This window comes from Crocuta crocuta, unplaced genomic scaffold (assembly GCF_008692635.1).
Source record: "Crocuta crocuta isolate KB4526 unplaced genomic scaffold, BGI_CrCroc_1.0 scaffold180, whole genome shotgun sequence".
NCBI lineage: Eukaryota > Metazoa > Chordata > Mammalia > Carnivora > Hyaenidae > Crocuta > Crocuta crocuta.
In genome coordinates, this window is record NW_027527549.1 from 931669 (window position 1) to 948071 (window position 16403).

General features: G+C 43.3%; 1 protein-coding gene across 2 annotated transcripts; it reads right to left on the minus strand.

The window, feature by feature from the left end:
• Window positions 1-5941: 5941 nt before the first annotated feature.
• BCL2L15 (BCL2 like 15) lies at window positions 5942-15564 on the minus strand. Of its 2 annotated transcripts, XM_077766927.1 has the most exons (5): window positions 13868-15564; window positions 12477-12672; window positions 12049-12170; window positions 9171-9395; window positions 5942-8563 (listed from the first exon to the last, which is right to left on the minus strand). In XM_077766927.1, exons 2-5 carry the CDS (start codon window positions 12601-12603, stop codon window positions 8546-8548), a joined length of 492 nt encoding a protein of 163 aa, XP_077623053.1. In that variant the 5' UTR covers window positions 12604-12672; window positions 13868-15564; the 3' UTR covers window positions 5942-8545. The 2 variants fall into 2 exon arrangements, with proteins under 2 accessions (XP_077623053.1, XP_077623045.1); XM_077766919.1 differs by lacking the exon at window positions 13868-15564 and having other exon boundaries at window positions 12477-13567.
• Between the last annotated feature and the right edge of the window lie 839 nt (window positions 15565-16403).

The following is a 16403-nucleotide window of genomic DNA, read 5'->3' on the forward strand; positions in this document are numbered from 1 at the left end:
TTAAAGGGGAATTTTTTGTGGTACTAAATACTGCAGTGTTTGATTTGCCTATCTCAAGACAAAAAAACGGGAAAAATTTTAAAAGTTTGAAATTGAGGGGCGCCTGGCTGGCTTAGTCGGTTAAGCGTCTGATTTTCGCTTAGGTCATGATCTCGCGGTTCGTGGGTTCGAGCCCCGCGTCGGGCTCTGTGCTGACTGCTGGCTCAGAGCCTGGAGCCTGTTTCAGAGTCTGTCACTCCCTCTCTCTCTGACCCTCCCCTGCTCACGCTGTCTCTCTCTCTCTCTCTCTCTCTCCTAGAAATAAATAAAAATAAATAAATAAAAGTATGAAATTGAAAGTTCACAATAACTAAAACCGTGTAAAAGTATGTACATGATTAAATGAAGACTAAACGGCACAGGAAAAAATGAACTGTGTGTTAGAATTAAGGATTTTTTTAAATGTTTTTATTTATTATTGAGAGACAGAGAGAGACAGAGCATGAGCAGGGGAGGAGCAGAGAGAGAGGGAGACACAGAATCTGAAACAGGCTCCAGGCTCTGAGTTGTCAGCACAGAGCCTGACGTGGGGCTCAAACTCACAAACTGTGAGATCATGACCTGAGCTGAAGTCAGACGCTTAACAGGCTGAGCCACCTAGGTGCCCCAGGATTTTTTTTTTTAAAGTAGGCTTCATGGCCAGCATGGAGTCCAATGCAGGGCTCAAACTTAAAACCCTGAGCTCAAGGCCTGAGCTCAGATCAAGAGTCAGACACTTAACCAACTGAGCCACCCAGGTGCCCCTAAGGATGCTTTTTAAAATTCTTGAACACCATTTTTTAAAGAATAAAAAAACAAGAATCCATTAATTTGTTCAACAAATTTACTGAGTACCCACTAAATGCTACGTACTATGTTAGGGCTGGATATACAATAGCAAACAAGCCAGAATAGAGTGAAAAACACCCGTAACCGGTTAATAAAGCATCTCAGGACTAAGACATGGATGTAATTACTAATTAAAATAAAAACGTTCCAAATTAGGGGCGCCTGGTAGCTCAGTTTGTTCCGCATCTGACTTTGGCTCAGATCATGATCTCGTGGTCCACGGGTTCAAGCCCCGCACCAGGCTCTGTGCTGACAGCTCGGAGCCTGCTTCGGATTCCGCATCTCCTTCTCTGTCCTTCCTCCACTTGTGCTCTCTCTCTCTCTCTCTCTGTCTCTTTCTCATAAATAAATAAACATTAAAAAAATTTTTTTAAACGTTCCAAACTGGGTAATCTGCAGAGTAGCAAAGCATAACCCTAAAAGAAAAATGATTTTCTGTATTTGAACAAGAGAGATAGTTTCACAATCCCTCTGTCCCCTTAGAATGTAATTACTTCCAACGAAACCAGAACTTTACTAATTAACAAGCAAAAGTATACCTAATACAATAGGACTTAAATCTATGTTTCTCAAGCTCATATCTCAGAACAATGTCTGACTTTATTCTCGTTTTAGGGAGAGCTTAACATAGTGATAGCTACGAGATAGAGAAATCCTCACTGAGACACCCTCCTTTTACCCCAAGTATAAAAATCTAAAAATAGTGTCTGAGCCGAAGTGCAGATTTCTTTTCAAAAGCAAGCAGCAATTCTCAGGAGCCTGTTCCACACTAAAACCAAAAGAGACAGAAACATCGTGAAATAACCAAACCTCAAAAACCCACTTCGCTGAAAGACCATTTCCTGAGTAGACCACTCAAGCAAGCAAAAAACACAACTGAAGGAGAAAACAAAAAACTTTTATTAACAGTTTTATTTGTAACAAATCTAAGCCACTACTTAATGTTTCACACTTCCTTCTATAGATACGGGAAGGCAATAGGAGCATCGCGCTTTTTGATTTAGATTCTGATGACTCATTTATATCTTGTGGGAAGATCAAGAGCTGGGGAGGGGGAACATGTTACACAGTGAAGACTGGCAAGTACGTAAAAGGATTGACGAATTTACGATGAAACATTTAAGCCGATCTGGCATAAGCCCTAAGTGAACACAACAGTTCCATGCAGTGGAAGACCCATGAGCACTGGCCACCGGGGCGAGTTCTAGTGGAAAGTAAAAGTGAATGAGCACCTGAGGAAGAGCCAGGAAGGAACACCTCACTGCTGCCTCCCGTGGTTCTGCTGTTGATTCAGAAGGTGAATGACAGCAGAGAGGAGTGCCCCTTGTAGTCACCTGCGCCAACAAGAGGGGAGTGTGTCCGAGTAATGTTCGACATCAGCGTCATGGAGGTTGGAATTANTTAAAAACCCCAAAAAACAAAAACACTTAACCAAAAACCCCAAAAAACAAAACCCCAAAAACAAACAAACAAAACACTTTAACCAAAGAGAGTATCAGGGGAGATCATTAGGACACTTATTATCGGTTAATAGGAAATACGCTCAGGAGGTTTCTCAGAACATCCTCTCTCTCTGTGAGGAGGACTGTTTTACCCTAGGGAAGCCGCTTACCAATGTTTGCTTGGGTTTTACTAGGCCTGCCTTTGTCTACCGCCCAGGGTCACTGATTTGATACGGGCTCTGTGTTATCTGTGTCACACACAGTGCTTCGGGAGCCTCCTCTTGGTCACCAAGGTCTGCTTATCCTTTCTCCTCAATGTCTCATAGCTTCAACCAGTCTCTTCCATTCCCATGCTGACCTCTGCCCCCTTTTTGTCACACGTGGGTTCCACCAGCAACAGGCTCCTAGTATTATTCTATGCTTATATCTCCTAGGAACCAAGGGTGGGTGAAAGCTCTTAAAACTCCTCTTAAATGCTAAAGAACCAAAGTAGTGACGGGTGGTCTACTTAATGCCCATCCAGATTCCTCAGATGATCACTGAGCCCCTCCCTGGGGGACCCACCCCTTCAGCCACAGGCCTTACTCTCTTTACTGCCACCTCTTTTGCTACTTCTCACCTTTCCCCTCATGTTCCCCAAGATGAAAATAAAGCCGTAAAGCGTTTCTTCACAACTCCCGCCCCAACTCCGTCTCACCACAGGCCTTCTCTTTGTCTGCCTCCTTTCGGACAAAGTCTTTATTGTCATCTGTGGAAGCTTGCTTTGTTTCTTCACATGGTTCTTGTGCTCTATGCGTGTGTTTAAAAGAGCTCATTCAAAAGAAAACACATAAACCACCCCCCTGTAGTTTTAAATCGATCAAAGGCAATGCCAGTGTCTTCCATGTGCATTTGTGTGCCCACAATGCTTAGCGCAGCCTTAAGCACACCTGAAATACACCTGTTGTGATCAAGTACACTGCATAATGCAGTGAGGTGTTGGTGGGAGACCCACCCTGACTTGGTCACTGTCTCTGCCAATTGCTCCAGGCCTCCTGCCTGGCACAGAGCATGCCTGCCTCTGGCCGGGCACTTCTCACTGTGCCAGGAGCAGATGGGCCTTCCCTACAGGGAGGTCCTGGGACCTGGCAGAGAGCACTTGCCTGACAGCTGCCGCCCGAGCAGCAGGGCCACTGTTATGGAAAGAATGGGGTGGCCACCACCAAAGTAGGGTGCAGCTCTGTGCTGCCATAATGGCCAGGAAAAAACGACCCCTTTATCTCCAGAATAGATCCATTTTCCCTTTTACAAATGGACATAGAAGAGGCTTATAAAACGCCTCTGATGAGGCTTGGTGCACCATCACCCACGGCAGGAAAGTCCCCCACCCATCTTCTTGTCATGATGGCTTCTCGTCACTACAGCTTTCTGAGGCCTCATCAGCCTCTCCCGTTCGCCCTCATGGTCAGCTTCCCACCACCCACAGGGAATCGTGCTCTGCCTTGGGTTTCAGAAACACAGTCCTCAGGAGGCTAAAGTCAACTGAGAATTTGCGATTGACCCAGCGTCCTTTTTTTAGGACAGAATTGGGACTCTTGGTGAGACGTGGCATCTTGTTCAAAACATAATCAAACTTGAAATCTTATCTTTTGTTTGTTGACTCAGCATTGAGTCTATTCATTTATTCCTTTAATGAAGATTTATGAGATCCATATGTATGTGAGAGAATGGGGAAGAGGGGTGCTACAGATGTGTACAACGAGGTGTCTTCATTCAAGGACCTTTTATTCTAGTAAGGCGGGGGGAAGTACACAAATAACTATAACTTAAGGCCATTTGTGGTAAGACCATAAACGTTATGCAAACAAAATGTTGAGAAGGCAAAGATCACTTTGGGTTATCTGGCTAGCCTTCATGGAGGAAGCGACCTTTGAGTTGGGTTTTGAATATGTCAAAGAGCCTGAGAGACAGAACAGCAGGAGGAGGATAGCTTAGTGAGCAGCTCAGTCTGGCTGGACGATTAGTCATGTAGAGAAGAGTCTAGATCGACAAGGCTAGAAAAGGGCAGCTGGAGACAGAGCCTGAGGGAATTTGAATACCAGGCTACAAAGTCAGGCTTTGTTTGATGGGCAATGGAAAACCAGTGAAGGTTTTGTTTTCTTTTAATACCAACTTTATAGAGGAGGAGCCTGAGTGGCTCAGTCGGTTAAACATCCAACTTCACCTCAGGTCACAATCTCACGGCCTGTGGGTTCGAGCCCCTGAGTCAAGCTCTGTGCTGACAGCTCAGAGCCTGGTTCGGATTCTGTGCCGCTCTCCCTTTCTGCCCTTCCCCCACTCGCACTCGGTCTCCCTCTCTCTCTAAAATAATAAACACTTTTAAAAATAAAATAAATATAACAACTTTACTGAGGTAGTACTGACATACAACAAACTACACATTTCAGCGTGTGTGGCTTGAGAAGTTTGAAACATAACATGCACCTGTGAAACCATCCCTACAACCAAAACAGTGAATATAACCAATCAGCTTCAAAAGTTCTGCTGGAAGATCTTCAGAAAATGGCAATCAAAGCAATGCTTCTTTTCTTTACTTCTTTTTTTTTTTTTAAGAAATGGCCACTCTGATAAATTTTTTAAAAGTCTCATAATCAACTTCAGTAGTATGTAAAATTTCAAAGTGAATTATATCTAAAAATGACTCGGAAGCCTAGACAAGGAAACCACAGCTCTGGTCAGTCTGGTGGCCACATATACAACAGACTGAAATGTGCACGCCTGGAACAGGACCGCCAGCTAACAGCCCAAGAGACGTTACCAAAAGTCCAGGCACAGGGTAACAAACTCCCGGAGAGAATCTGGACAAAAAGGAAGGGAGAAGTGAGAAAGGCCGACTGGGTGAGTAGGGCTGGAGGCAGGGAAAAGGGGCGAAATGGCTGGTTTTGAGCTAGCTGAGAAAGTGTAGGGATAAGGAAGCTCTATCGATAACAAAGAATTAGAGCTCATGGGTATGGAGTTAGGAAGGGAAATAAGTCAGACTTAGGGATCTTAGGAATCACCCACACTGAGGCGAGAGTAAGGCCAGAAGACTGGCTTACCTTTGTGAGAGAGAGCGTGAGTGGAGAGAAAAAAGTCAAGTGAGACCTTGATGAACCCCGAATCACAGTGGCCCCGCATTGTTCATGGCACGGTGCTTGGAATAGTCCAGAAACCGGGCTAAGCCCTTTGCACAGTGTATTCTTCCATTTACCCCTGACCACAGCCCTCTGAATTGGCTACCAGGTCTTCTCTGTTGTAAGATGTGGAAACTAAGGCCCAATGGAGTACTTGCCCAATGTCACTGATGAGTCTTGGTGAAACTACGTTGTTAAAATCAGACCATCTGAATGAATGTCTTCATCTCTGGGCTACTGCCGTGTTTTGTCCCTGCCTCCCCCCAACTTCAGCTCTCCTGGGAACAAACACAACACCCAAGCCACAGCTGCTTTACCCACTTACTGGGTATAATCCCCAGGGGCACAATGTCAAGATAGTACGCGCCCTTGGCCCCAATTCCTACCCAGATGTGTTACTGACAGTGTAGGATAGTGTAGGGAGCTGGCAGAGCGAGCTGGGAAAAGAAAAGACAAAGGGGAGGCTGCTGGCCTCTGACATTTATCGTTTATTTTTCAGCTTTACTGAGAGAGAGAATTGACATATAACATGGTATACGTTTAAGGTGTACAACGTAATGATTAGATATATGTATAAATTTCAAAATGATTACCACAGTAAGGTTAGTTAACACCTCTATCACCTTGCCTAGTAAAACAATGTGTTTCGGGACACCGGGATGGCTCAGGTAGTGGAATATACAACTCTTAATCTCAGGGTTGTGAGTTCAAGGCCCATGCTGGGTGTAGACATTACTTTAAAAAATTTTTTTAAATAAATACGTAAATATAGGACAGATAAATAGTTTTGTGGGTGTGGGTGTGGTAAGAACTTTAAAAATCGACTCTGTTAGCAACTTTTGAATACACGACATGGTATTGTTACCCATAGTCACCATGAGGTACATCACTCCCCCAGACCTTTTTCATCTTATGACTGGAAACTTATACCCTTTGACCACCTTCACCCATTTCCCCCACCTACTACCCCTTGCCCTAGGCAAACCCCAATCTATTCTGTTCCTGTATCATTCAATTTAGTTTGCACTTGCTGAGAATTCATTCAAATACATAGACACGACTTTATTTCATGAACAAAATAGCATGGTCAAAGTGAAAATAGTGATTTGACCTAAGAAGTAAGACACCACAAAACCCATCCTGTTGAATTTACAGTAATGTAAGGGACAAAGGAATACATCAAGTGTCTTAAATCAGTGCAAAAAAAAAAAAAGGCTAATTTTTACATGAAAAAAACATGAAATCTCACTTGGGATCACTAACCTATTGTGATTTCTCTATGAATAGAGGAAATAGCATAACTTGAAAAAGTCAAAACATAGTAGCAGTGCTACATCTTTAATTCTCTACCCATTTAGGGGAAACAGATAGCTGCTGGCTGAAGGGAGGGGATGTGGTTACACTTTAGCCATTAGCCAAACAGTAACCAAACCATTAATGCCTCTTTTCAAAATAGATACAGCAATGCTCTTCTTCTTCTTTTTTTTTTTTTAAATTTTTTTTTAATGTTTTATTTATTTCTAGGAGAGAGAGAGAGAGAGAGACAGCGTGAGCAGGGGAGGGGCAGAGAGGGAGGGAGTCACAGACTCTGAAAGAGGCTCCAGGCTCTGAGCTGCAGTCAGCACAGAGCCCGACACGGGGCTCGAACCCACGAACTGCGAGATCATGACCTAAGCGAAAGTCGGACGCTTAACCGACTAAGCCACCCAGGCGCCCCAACAATGCTCTTCTTCTTGACAGCCAGGTAAGTAGTCTGGTTTGGGGACTTAGGGATGTAAGAGTGATGACCAGCTACTAATCTACAAATTATCAAGGACTATTTCGAGATACACATACCATAGCTTCCAGTCACTTCCAATCGGGAGTCACAGAGCTTTCTGATTTCCCAAAGTCCTAGAGAAAGTGTGGACTATGCAAGAACCAACAAACACTCTTTGACTAAATTCTAGTTATCCTATCTACAATGGTGTTCAGCAGGAATTATGGGGATTGCAACAGAATTTAAATCATCCAGGGAGAAATGTTCATTTAGCTTTAAAGCAAGGGTCTACAAACTTTTCAGTAAAGAGCCAGACAGTAAATGTATTTTATAGGCCATATGGTGCTGGCTGTTCGTCCTCAGCTCTGTGTCACAGTACCAAAGCAGCCGTGGACAAGATGTCAACAAGTGAGTGTAACTGCAATCCAAAAAAACAATTGACAACAAAGGCAGCGGGCAGGATTCGGCCAATCCATTGTCTACAATGGTGGCATCTCAAGTTCCGTATGTACATTAGAACCCCCTGTGGAGCTGGCAGGACCCGAGGCCCGGCCCACCCCTGCAGAATCAGAATCTCCAGGAGGGGGCCTGGAAACTGGCAGTGTATAAGGTCCACATGCGGTTTGGAGGCCGCTGTTTGGTTTGAAAAACACCATGGTATGCAGCGAGTTTCATCTGAGCTGGGATGGCCCCTCTGTCCTAGATGTGGGCCAGCACTTCCTGCATCCTGTGGCAGTAAAAATGCACTCACTGTTTTATCTTTTGTCGGCCTTTCTGGTAGAAGGGCAGATGCAGAAACAGCTATGTTTTGCTTTCAACCTAAAGATGCAGAAAATAATTCTGCTTTGGTGAAATCAACACAAAACTCGGGTTATGAATTCAAAAGGAAATTCCTAACGTAAAATAGCAAGATTCCAACAAAAATCTCCCTGAGGTCCTTTAGACTGCTAAATGAGCAGACAAGATCTCTCCCAAAGGACAAGGCGAACTGTGAAGAAACAGTTTACTGTGAACTCCCCTTCCCAAACTACCGCCAGCAAAGCCCTGCTCTGGTGCCTGGAATTCCTATTGACAAGTCACTACTCTGTGTCTAGAGGTCTTTGCTTACATGGTACCTCATGAAAACTCTCATAAAAACACAAAGCACAAGATCTCTGTAGACCTCCCAGCGTTAGCAATCAGCAGAAAAGAAATTATTCAGCTGAGTTCGGTTCCGTACAAAAGAAAGCAGCCTTGGTTTGGGTGTCTGTTTTAATCGCCAGAAATCAATCACCTGATCAGTCACAGAGGCAATGATGTTCGGCTGGCAAACGGCCGCCTCTTCTTCAGCTCTCCAGGTTCTCCTAGGAAGGACAGTGGATAGCCTACAGTCAAAGGGATGCTTTTCAGGAGCTTCCCAAAGAAACCGTGAATAATCTGCAGATACCTCAGGAAATGCGGCTCTTCCTAAGGCCCCTGCTGATGCTGGAAATGAAGAGAAGTGCTCTGTGAGAGCAGATGTCCTAATGGTTACTAGGACGTGGGCTTAGAATGCCTCCCTAGACGTGGTTTTTTGTTAGGCAACAGGGGGACGGTTCTGAATCTCTTCAACATACATCCAAAGATGTTAGGGAGAGGAGACCCAGAAATTTACCAGGGAACAAAGTGAAGCCAGGCTGAGATTGGCATTCTATCACCAGGATACTTACTAGGCGGTTATACATAGGAAGTGGGATTTAGCTTTACAGAGTTAGTAGTCCACATTTTAGGCCAAATGTCCCTGGAGTCCACCACCCACAGTCCTGAGCTTCTGACTGCTCGCTCCCCTTTCTATTGGCATTTTCAGCAAAGTAGGGTGGCCTGTTTTTCTACCTGGTTTCCAGCTTACAAAGAATCAGGAAATGGAGTCCCAGGTTAAGAGTACAAAAGCATGCAAATGCCTATGAGAGCCAGGGGCCCCAATATACTTACCCAACCTCCCTGGCCCTGGACAAACTCCCGGATGGCACTGTTCCCGTTGATCATGTTTACTATGGGGACAGCCACCTGTCTTGCCATGTCAGGAGCTGTGCGGGCCACAAATTCAAGAAGCTTCACAGACACTGCCAGGAAGGCTCTCTCATAAACTAAGCTGGGGTCCTGAGCACACCAGGACTTGCTGAGAGATGTTACTGTGTCCTGCAGTACAGCTCCTGCCTGGGAAGAGACAGAATATCAGTGAAGTATCGATAAAAAAATGCAAGAAGCTGTAGTTGCAGGAATCCAGGAAAGCCAGTGTTTCCTAGAGAATGGTAAACGCACCACTGGCTGTATCTGAGATAATCTAAGGAGTAGATGGCCAAACTTTGGTATTTATTGTAATGGGTATAGAGAAAACATAAGTATCCCATCAAACCCATGATTTCAGGCATCACTATTTAAGATGAACAAAATGATTGAAAGAAAAACAAAATGATTTGAAAGCACAATATCAAGTACGTGATAGTACTTAATAGTCAAGTTGTGAAGGTACTGCTTGAATGACTGAAGTCTGGGAAATTCTGAAGTTAAAAAAAAAAAAGATTTGTTTTTTCTCTTCCTCTTTCCTTCACCCCAAAAATTGATTCAAAAGTCATTAGATGGGATGGGGCGCCTGGGTGGCTCGGTCAGTTGAGCGTCTGACTTCGGGTTCAAGTCCCATGTCAGGCTCCGTGCTGACAGCTCAGAGCCTGGAGCTGCTTCAGATTCTGTGTCTCCCTCTCTCTCTGCCCCTCCCTCGCTTATGCTCTGTCTCTCACAAATAAAGAAATGTTAAAAAATTAAAAAAAAAAAAAAGTCATGAGATGAGGCCAAGCAAGATGTGCTGTGTGTGGTGTAGAGGGGCCCATGGGAGTCAGAGCAGGGTGTCAGAGTCCAAACAAGTCAGAAGGGCCATCTGTATGAGTACCTAGCTCTTGGTTTCCAAATACCATCCTCCACTAAAACAAACCAGAGCTCCCTGGACAATGGCTGATTTCAGGCTGGGTCCTGGAAATATAAGAGACTTGTCAGGAAGTAAGGAAGTACTCACAGAGTAACAGAACATGCCAAGAAGACACAGCCAGATCGGAAGGACTCTCACTCACTGGCCAGAACTAGGACAATCTGAACATCCAAATAGATAATGATGGGAACAGATTACTAGTAACAGATAGGAATTCACGAGTCCATGTTGAGGTAAAAAATAAATACATGAACAGATCGAAATGTTGACAAGATATTAGATATTTACATGGTTCCAAAGTACCTCCCATGAAATTTAACTATATTAACTACAGATATAACTGCAATAGAGAAGCCTTGCGGACACCATCTTAAGTGATTAAATTAACATCAGTAATGGGACAAATTGAAATTTGTGCCACTTAATAGGTGCGGTGGGAAGAATACTGGACACTTCCATGATCTTACTGTAAAGGGACATATTCTGAATCTATGCATAATTGCCCCATACTCTTTAAGTGTTGAGGGCATGAAAAGTCACAGAAAGACTCAGTAACTATTTCAGATTGAAGGAGACTAAAGAGACATCACGACTTAAATCCAATATCTGATTCTGGCCTAAATCTTTTTGTTGTAAGTGACATCATTCGGACAACTGGAAAAATCTGAATGGAATCTGAGGATAAGATGAAAATGTGTCAGTGTTGATTCCCTGGTTTTGGGCGTTAGATTGTGGCTATATATAAAACTATAGCCTCGTTGGAAGGAAGTGTAGAAGTATTAGAGATGATGTACATCTTATCAGCCACCTACTCTCAAATGATTCAAGAGGGAAATTCTTTGTATAATATGCACAACTTTCCTATGAGTTTGGGACTGCTTCAAAAAACTTTTTTTTTAATTAAAAAAAAAAGGTAAATTCATCTCTTAGCTACCTTGGGAAAGTTTTAGCGCAAGCAATTAGGAACAGTAAGTCTGGTTCTGCCTGAATAGACGCCCCATCCAAGCTGTATTCAGGACGAGTAAAGCATAAGGCTGAAGGATGTGGTTCAAATCCTAACTTCAACACTTACGGAGTAGCCTCATTTCTTGTGTCCCTACTCCTCAGTTTCCACATCTGCTTATATGGATATCAAGTCAGAAAATACTTAGCGAGGGTCTCCTGTATACGAGGTGCTCTTCTAAGTCATGTGCATCCTGCGGTGAACAAACAGGTCAGATGTTTGCTCTCACAGCATTTCATGCACATGAGGAGAGGTCGCACTTATGAATAATAGTTTCTATACTGCCTCAGAGGGTGGTAGCAGGCTTAAATGAGATAATAAGTGCAAAGCATTTAGAATGCTGTCCGGCACGTTTTAAGTGATGAGTTAATATTACCTGCCATTATTGATACAAATCAGCAACATCTTCCAGAACACTGCCTGTGGTCTTTACATCCAATCCAGAATCTAAACGCTACTACAATAATCTTCATTCTAATGAAAAGTCAGGTAAGCCCAAGGTGGCTGCTGTAAGTACATATTCCCTCAGTGTGGTGACTGCCTATCATTCCTGTACACAGTTCCATTGCTGGGCCTTCTGGGGGTGGGGAAGGGGAGACACCCACTCTCAGCAAAATAAATATTAAAACAGGTATATAAGAGAATAAAGTGCTTGACTAGGAACAAAATGCTACAGATGTGCTCCATGCATTGTAAGCAGCACAGCTTTGATGGAAACAAATGGAAACAATCTCACTATCACTTGGGCTCTGATGAACTCCTAAACAACTGGATAATTCCTGCTATTTCTCCAGCCCCCACATCGTTCACAGGATATTTCTAGTCACGGTCATGTAAGGGTAGTAAGAAAAGAGCATCTGAAATAGGAAAACCAGTAACTTCACCTGTCCCCGAATGGCTTCTGAAATGACGTTTTTGGCAGAAGCTTCCATTTCTCCGTTGAACTGGTCACCCAGCATCCGAAGGCGACCAGCAATGATGGCCACATCAAAAGAGCAAGACTCTCCTAACAGAGGGAACACATTCACATTTGTTACAGAGCCAGAAGGGATAGCAGCTCCCAGGAATCTGGGCAGTGGAGAAAGCTCTTGACCTTGAAGCAACCTTGGCACTGTTCTCTCCCAAGAATACCTTCAATATTCTGTCAATACCGAGAATCAGAGAATATCTTTCCCTTCCATGGAGACTACTGATTTTCAGGTATTGCTAAAAGCTTAGTTTGCCTTGTGAAACTTAAGAGGAAATAAGGAAATATGCCCAAAGTCTCTTGTTGACCTACAATCACCACCTCAGGCCAGGGAGCCTTCCTTACCTGAATCTGTTTCATCTGCACAACGTAGGTCCCGCTTAGCAGCCTGCAGCGTGGTGCTTAAGAAGCCTGTGAGTAATGTGTCCACGATGCATTCCGTTTGCTCCTCAAAAGTTCGGGGGCTCTTCATTTTAGATGTTTGTTTGGATATCTGCAGCAGAGTTTTCCTTCTCCACAAAACAAGCAGTTTTCAGGTCAGCTGTTAGTCAGAAATACTGGTAAACCAGGTGTGTCTCCATTTTATAAAGTTTCCTAGAGCCTGCCCAAGAATTTTCCTTCAAATCTAGCTGCTCAGATGTGGAACTCCTCTGGTGAGCTCACTATACAGAACACGGGAGACTTTTTGAAGACTTTCAGTTCCTTTTCTCAGAACCACACCCTAGCCAGTACCCAAGATTAATTAATAACTTGTATTGTTGGCCAATTTAGAACTGAAATAGAGTTCAGGAAGAGCTTTCTTGGGCAATTTCATTTAGAAATACTTCCTGTTAGGTTGGCTGTGTGATGTCACTTATGGAAAGGAGGTTCTGAAGTTATAACAGGTAATCCTTCAATGCCTGACATATGGCACTTATTTGCCATAATCATACATTTAACTTACTTTTTTTAAATGTTTATTTTAGGGGAGAGAGAGCACATTTGTGTGTGCATGAACACACACGACCAGTGGTGGGGCAGGGAGAGAGGGAGACAGAGGATCCGAAGCGGGCTCAGAAAGGACTCTGCACTGACAGCAAAGAGCCCAGTGAGGGTCTCGAACTCACAAACCATGAGAACATGACCTGAGCCAAAGTCAGTATCTTAATCGACTGAATCACCCAGGTGCCCCAATTTACTGAGTATCTAAGGGTAAGGAACTATACCTAGCACCAGAAATAACAGAAAAATGGCACACAGTTCCTGTCCTCAAGGAGCTTACACTTCAGCGTGCAAGGCAGATGTTACGTGACTAATCACATAATTTCTTGTGCTTATTGAAATTACAATGTGCAATAGGGAATCAAACCTATGGGGTTAAGAAGGCTTCCTTGAAGTCATAACATCTGAGATGAGCTCTGAGGGACAAGTAGGGATTATGAGGCAAACAGGAGAAATAAGACTGCCACAAGGAAACAGGATACATAAAAACTAAGAGGATAGAAAAAAAAAACTTGGGCATTTGAGAAATTGTGACTGGAGACAGTACAAAGTATTTCACAGAGAAATTCTGAGGATTAAATAAGATCATGTTATATCTGAAATGTAGTCAATGTTAAATGTCTCCTTGTTAGCCCAAACCTAAGGACTAGGCTGGAAGGGATCTGGGACTCAATCTCTAACAGAATTAAATAGGGTTTTCCTAACAGGGTTAGACTCCATCACTCTGTTAGGAGATCTCCTGATTAGACACTTACCCACTGGCTGCCCCTTCTTAGTATAGCCACACCTAGATTTTGGATGTGGGTGTCAGCACTGAAACCTATCACCCTTCCAAGGTACTGTGACTGGTAAACTGATAAGAGATTTGAGCATAAACAGTGAGTCAGTGGTTCAGAATGAAAGTTCTACTAGCAAAAAACAAGAGTCAATCTTCTGTTTTCTTGTTTTTAAATGTTTATTTATTTGCTTTGCAGGGGACGGGCAGAGAGAGAGGAGACAGAGAAACCCAAGCAGGCTCCTGGCTGTCAGCGCAGGACAGGGGCTCAAACCCCCGAGCCCATGAGATCATGACCTGAGCTGAAATCAACAGTTGGGCACTCAACCGACTGAGCCACCCAGGCACCCCTGGACTAGAAACACAAGTTATGTTTTTGTCCTCTGTCACTAGGGCCGAAACTTCAGTTTCTACTAAGTAAGCTTGAGACTTAGAAGTTCCTTCAGAGAGAATTCTGAGCCAAACTCTTTTCACACTAGAGCTAGTCACTAAAAATTTAAGGATTCCAAAAAATTAATTTGGCATACTCCCAAACTAACATACTGGAACACAAAGAAAGGGTTTATAAGATACCATCCAACTGATGTTAAATAGCTTACCCAGGGTAAGTGGCATCAGTAAGTGGCAGAATAGAAATTTAAAACCAAGTCCTGTCTTCCCTCAATAATAAACCCTTCCCACAGTAATTCATTTCACAACCCTTTTGCTTGTAGGCAAATACCATCTTCGGAATCTAATCTTTGCATTATCTTATCTACCTTTGTGGTTATCTAGCATAATCAATGTCGTAAGACTACAGAAACAGAGAATGCCCTCTCTGGGACAACTGGGTACAGTTTCTTCCTTTGTGCATTTCCCCTTGAGCCTTCATTGTAGCACCTTCCGGAAGAACCATCTCAGCCCTTCTCCCACCACCCGCCTACCCTTCACTCTTGCACTTCTAACACTGTACTCCCAGTGAGTACTGAAAAATGAGGCCAGAAGTTTTTCACGTCACTTGCTTCTTTTGTGCTCTGGCCACAATAATTTACAACCCTCTCTCAAAAGCCTTATCACCTTGTATCATGGGCTCAAAGTGCAGGGTGTGGTCAACTGTGCCAGGTCCGCACGTGAACAAACAAGGATCCTTGGGTACAGCTCCTCTGGACGTGTAAATCCATTAACTAAGAAAATCCGTTATTTGCCTACCCTCCCCCAAACACCCAATGTATGAGAAAGGGATAGAATAATTGTAGCGGAACTCCCGTTCAAGAAGGGGGCTGGGAGAAACGGAAGCTTTTAAGAGCCACTAATCCGTGGCAATAAATTATGGTCAGGACTACACAAATGATGGCCTCTGCAATATTCTAAAGCGCCGTGGTCATCAGGGGCACCCATTCCATGTGTTACATACTACCTCTCAACCAAGGTAGACATCAGAGGGCCATCTTTCTAAAAGCACAATATCAACTACCCTCAAGTATTTTAAAAACATGCATCTACTTATGTATCACATCACGAAGCCACTTATGTGTGCCAAGGCTACAGAGAGCCCCTAGGAAGAAGAAATATAATTAACTCCACAGTATACTTAAGCTTTAGTCACTGTGCTTATAAGTGAGCCAACCTAGGCTACAGTTAGATACTGTTTCTTCACTGAGATTTTAAAATTACACTTTTTCAAAAGCAATAGTTTTATATTCTACTCTGCCCCACACATTACAGAAAAGCAACCAAGTAGGACTTAATCTTTTATTTTTAAAAGTAATCTTTTATTTATTTTTAAAATTAAATATTTAATGTATTTATTGGGGGGGAAGAGAGAGAGAGAGAGAAATAGAGAGAATGCATGTGTGTGCAGGGGAGAAGCAGAGAGAGGGAGGGAGAGAGAATTCCAAGCAGGCTCTGCGATGAAAGTGCATTGCTCAACGCAGGGCTCAAACTTGCGAACCTGTGATATCATGACCTGAGCCCAAGTCAGATGCTTAACCAACTGAGCCACCCAGGCACCTCAGGACTTAATCTTTTAAAAGCTCCAATATCGGATCGTTTTAGTAACATTTACTCAATTGCTGAGCCATACCAGCATACCGTCTTTAGGCCAATATTTCCAATATAGTAATTTTTTAAAGTCAACTTATCCAAACTCTACCACTTATATCCTCTTCCCTTGTAGCACTTTAAATTGGCAGCACTTTACACTTTATCTCTTTTAGTACCTAACTAAACATTCACATTTTATTTATTAAAATTTTTTTTTAAATGTTTTTATTATTTATTTTTGAGAGACAGAATGCAAGTGGGGGAGGGGGAGGGAGAGAGGGTGACAAAGAATCTGAAGCAGGCTCCAGGCTCTGAGCTGTCAGCACAGAACCCAGCGCAGGGCTTGAACTCACAAACTGTGAGATCATGATCTGAGCCAAAGTTGGACACCTAATGGACTGAACCACACAGGTAACCCTGTTTATTTATGTATTTTAAAGTTTGAGAGAGAGTGCATGTGAGCTGGGGAGAGGCAGAGAGAACAAGAGAGAATC

Bases quoted from the DNA above. Each gene is read 5' to 3' on its own strand.
- BCL2L15 (XM_077766927.1), bottom strand. From the start codon at position 12,603: ATGAAGAGCCCCCGAACTTTTGAGGAGCAAACGGAATGCATCGTGGAC. The intron at 12,171-12,476 runs GTAAGGAAGGCT...TCCCTCTGTTAG, and splicing joins TGCAGATGAAACAGATTCAG to GAGAGTCTTGCTCTTTTGAT. The intron at 9,396-12,048 runs GTGAAGTTACTG...GTCTCTTCCCAG, and splicing joins CAGAAGCCATTCGGGGACAG to GCAGGAGCTGTACTGCAGGA.